Source organism: Monoraphidium neglectum (assembly GCF_000611645.1).
Source record: "Monoraphidium neglectum strain SAG 48.87 unplaced genomic scaffold scaffold05674, whole genome shotgun sequence".
Taxonomy (NCBI): domain Eukaryota; kingdom Viridiplantae; phylum Chlorophyta; class Chlorophyceae; order Sphaeropleales; family Selenastraceae; genus Monoraphidium; species Monoraphidium neglectum.
Window position 1 is genome coordinate 1 of NW_014007956.1, and position 2,956 is coordinate 2,956.

The 2,956-nt window shown below is 65.2% G+C and overlaps 2 protein-coding genes across 2 annotated transcripts; both read right to left on the reverse strand.

The window, feature by feature from the left end:
- Window positions 1-130: 130 nt before the first annotated feature.
- On the reverse strand, window positions 131-1,283 carry MNEG_15790 (hypothetical protein; the record flags this gene model as incomplete). Its single annotated transcript, XM_014035738.1, has 4 exons — window positions 131-200; window positions 279-362; window positions 625-963; window positions 1,192-1,283. 4 exons carry the CDS (start codon window positions 1,281-1,283, stop codon window positions 131-133), a joined length of 585 nt encoding a protein of 194 aa, XP_013891192.1.
- A 799-nt stretch (window positions 1,284-2,082) lies between these two features.
- Window positions 2,083-2,729, reverse strand: MNEG_15791 (hypothetical protein; the record flags this gene model as incomplete). Its single annotated transcript, XM_014035739.1, has 2 exons — window positions 2,083-2,469; window positions 2,676-2,729. 2 exons carry the CDS (start codon window positions 2,727-2,729, stop codon window positions 2,083-2,085), a joined length of 441 nt encoding a protein of 146 aa, XP_013891193.1.
- Window positions 2,730-2,956: the final 227 nt, after the last annotated feature.

The window sequence follows — 2,956 nt, forward strand, 5'->3', positions numbered from 1 at the left end:
GCCGCGGGACACACCAAGAGACTGGCAGGCGGCGCACGGCCGCCAGCTGCAAGCCCGAGGGGTGTTGCTGGACAAGCGGCCGCTGCGCTTGCTGCCTCAGCCCACCCCCCAGTGCCAAGTACCACTGTCGTCAAGCTGCTCGTGCCCGTCCCCTGTACAACCTGCCACGCACTTCTTTGAACACCACCTCCTGGCCACCCCTGGGGGTAAGGACACCAACCGCAACCCGGCGCCAACCCTGTGGGCTTCCCCGGAGCCACTCTCCCCCCCCCCCCCACCTGTAGCGTGTGACGTCCTCCCTGATCTGCTTCTGGATGTCGGTCATCTGGGTGTCACGCAGCTCCAGGGCGCCACGCGTGGTCCTGGGGGGGACGGTGGTGGTGGGATGGTGGCGGCGGAGGGGTGAAGGTTGCGGCGGAATTGTGTTCCTGGGCGGCCCAATAGGTTGCAACACGATAACTGCATGCGTGGCAGTGCGTCGGCTGCAGGAACATGACACCCCAACCACTTTTCACTGCGGATGCAGGCCGCCCTCCTGCTCCTGACGGCCTATCTCTGCACCCTCCCCCCCTCCCAACATATCATCAAACACCCCATAACCCAGCGCAACCTCGAGGCACCCACTTGCACTTCACGGGCTCCAGCTGCGCGTAGCTGAGCGCGAAGCCCAGCACGCTGATGGGGAAGCCGTAGATGAGCATGATGCTGCTGAGGTCTGCGCCGGGCAGCAGCATGAAGTAGGCGCCAAAGCCGTAGGCCAGCAGGAAGCAGCCCACAGGGGTGAGGATGGAGCCAAAGGAGATCTTGGAGATGGCAAACTCGTCATCGGGGACGAGTTCGCTGCCGGCAGACGACCGCATCGCCACCAAGGACCGCTGCTGCTGCTGCTGCTGCTGTGTGTGAGACCGCTGCTGCTCGGCGGCTGCCAGGCGCAGGCGCTGCGCGGGGACACCAGCGGCGAGCCTGGAGGGGCGATGGGACAGCACTGCAGTAAGGAGCCACCCAGGATGGCACCAGTCCAGCCACAACAATGGGGGATCACAATGCTGCCCCATTGCTGACATGAGGATAAGTTAGGCTGATTTAAAGGCTTCTCAACACGCTGAGGCTAGCACTTGCCACCTACGTGCGACCCGCCGCTGCTCCAGCCCAGGGACCGTCGCGCACCACGCACACCTGCGCATCGCGCACCTGGCAGGCGACCCGAACACGGGCCTGCTGCTGGACTGCAGAGGGCGCATGCCGGTGCCCATCTGCGCCCTCGTCATGACACGAGCTGCCATTGCGAAAGGCGAGCTGACGGTGGCCACGGAAACTGGAAGAGATCGCGTGGGGCTGCCGCACAGGATCTCCTTGTTTCGCACCGCACCGTTGGCGTCTCTGAGATGGGTTTGGGCTGTGAAGCTGTCAATGGCTGCTCGGCAACGCATTGGGGATGAGGGACTGGCAGGGGCCCGTTGACTCATTGAGTGCCCCATCGCCTGTGGCAGGGCGCCAGGCGGTTGGCTTGCTGTGCCGCTGTGGCATCCAGTCCATTGCCTGCCTTGAGCATCCCCAGCATGCACTCTCTGAGTCGCAAATGACCAAGGCTTGGGAAGCTGCAACGGCCATTTGCAGCAACAGCCCAGGGCCCGCCGGCCGTGCAGCGTGCAGCGTCGAGGCATGACGGATTGGATCCAGCAGGACACAATCAATGATCATTACTCCCATACAGAGTCCACCAGAATGATGTTACATCCACCTAGTCAACGAGACCATGCTCCAGGGGCAGAGCTGCGCTGATAGGGGGCCGTCTACCGACTCAGGCGGCGAGCCTGCTGGGAGTGCCAACAACATCCACATTGCACACGTGTGCTGAGCGATGCACACAATTCAAGAGGTAAAGACATCCACATCCACACAGCAGGAGAATGAAGCCGTCCTTGAGGCACATCAGGGATGCAGGGATGCAGGCGGTGGGCGCCCATTTGGTCGCTAGGCGCGCCTGGCTTTCACCGCACCCCAGAGAGAAGGTGGCACGGAGCCACTGGAGCTGCTCGCACGCTGCCGCAAAGTGCGCTGCCTTGCGCTTCAGGCCTGCAGTCACGAGCGCGACGCCGGCGCAACGCCCTCCACAGCTGCTGCCACCGCCGCAGCGTCCGCGTGCGTGAGGTGTGCGCTGCCGCCGCCGCCGGCGCCGCCACCGCCATCTTGAAACCGCTCAAACTTCTTTGCCCTGTGCTCCTGCCACAGGCGCTTGTAGCCCACGAAGTAGGCCAGGGCCGCCAGGCCCAGGGTGCCAAACACCACCGCGATCCCCACGCCTGCGGAGCCGCCAGGTGTGAGCGGCGGCGGCGCGGGGGCGCTGTCGCCGAAGACGGGCCCCTGTGTGTCGGAGGGCGACGCCGCGTTGTTGGGTGACTCCAGGTAGTCCGTGAGGGGCGCCTGGGAGCGGCCCTCCCAGCAGGTGTAGCCCATCTGGGCGGCGATCTGGGAGGGGGTTGTTTGGGGCGGGAGATGGCGGTCAGGGACGGGCATCAGGACTGTCCGAGAGAGGGTTTGCAGTTGGCGCGCGTATTGTTGGGGTGCACCGTGTCTCGCAGGATATGCGCAGGGTGGATGGATGCTAAGGCACACGTGGTGATGGCAGGGCATCGCCGCACCCCCTTGTGCAGGCTCCTGGCCATGCTGCGCACCTGCCAGTAGTAGTCGGTGACGTTGGCCACAGAGCGCGGGCACGCCAGGCGCATGTCGCGGCCTGACAGCTTCACAGTGATGGGGCAGTTGCAGGCCCCGCGCGCCTGGGGGACCTGCGGGTGGTGGTGGTGGTGGGGGTTGGGGGGTCAATGAGTGGGAGGGGGGGATGTGGGACGCTGCTCAGGGCGGCTGGGCCACACGGCGGTGATGCAAGCTTTGCCATTGAGGAGCGCAGCGCACGCTGTCGCTCGGCTCACTGCGGAGAGTAGCCATCCCGGCC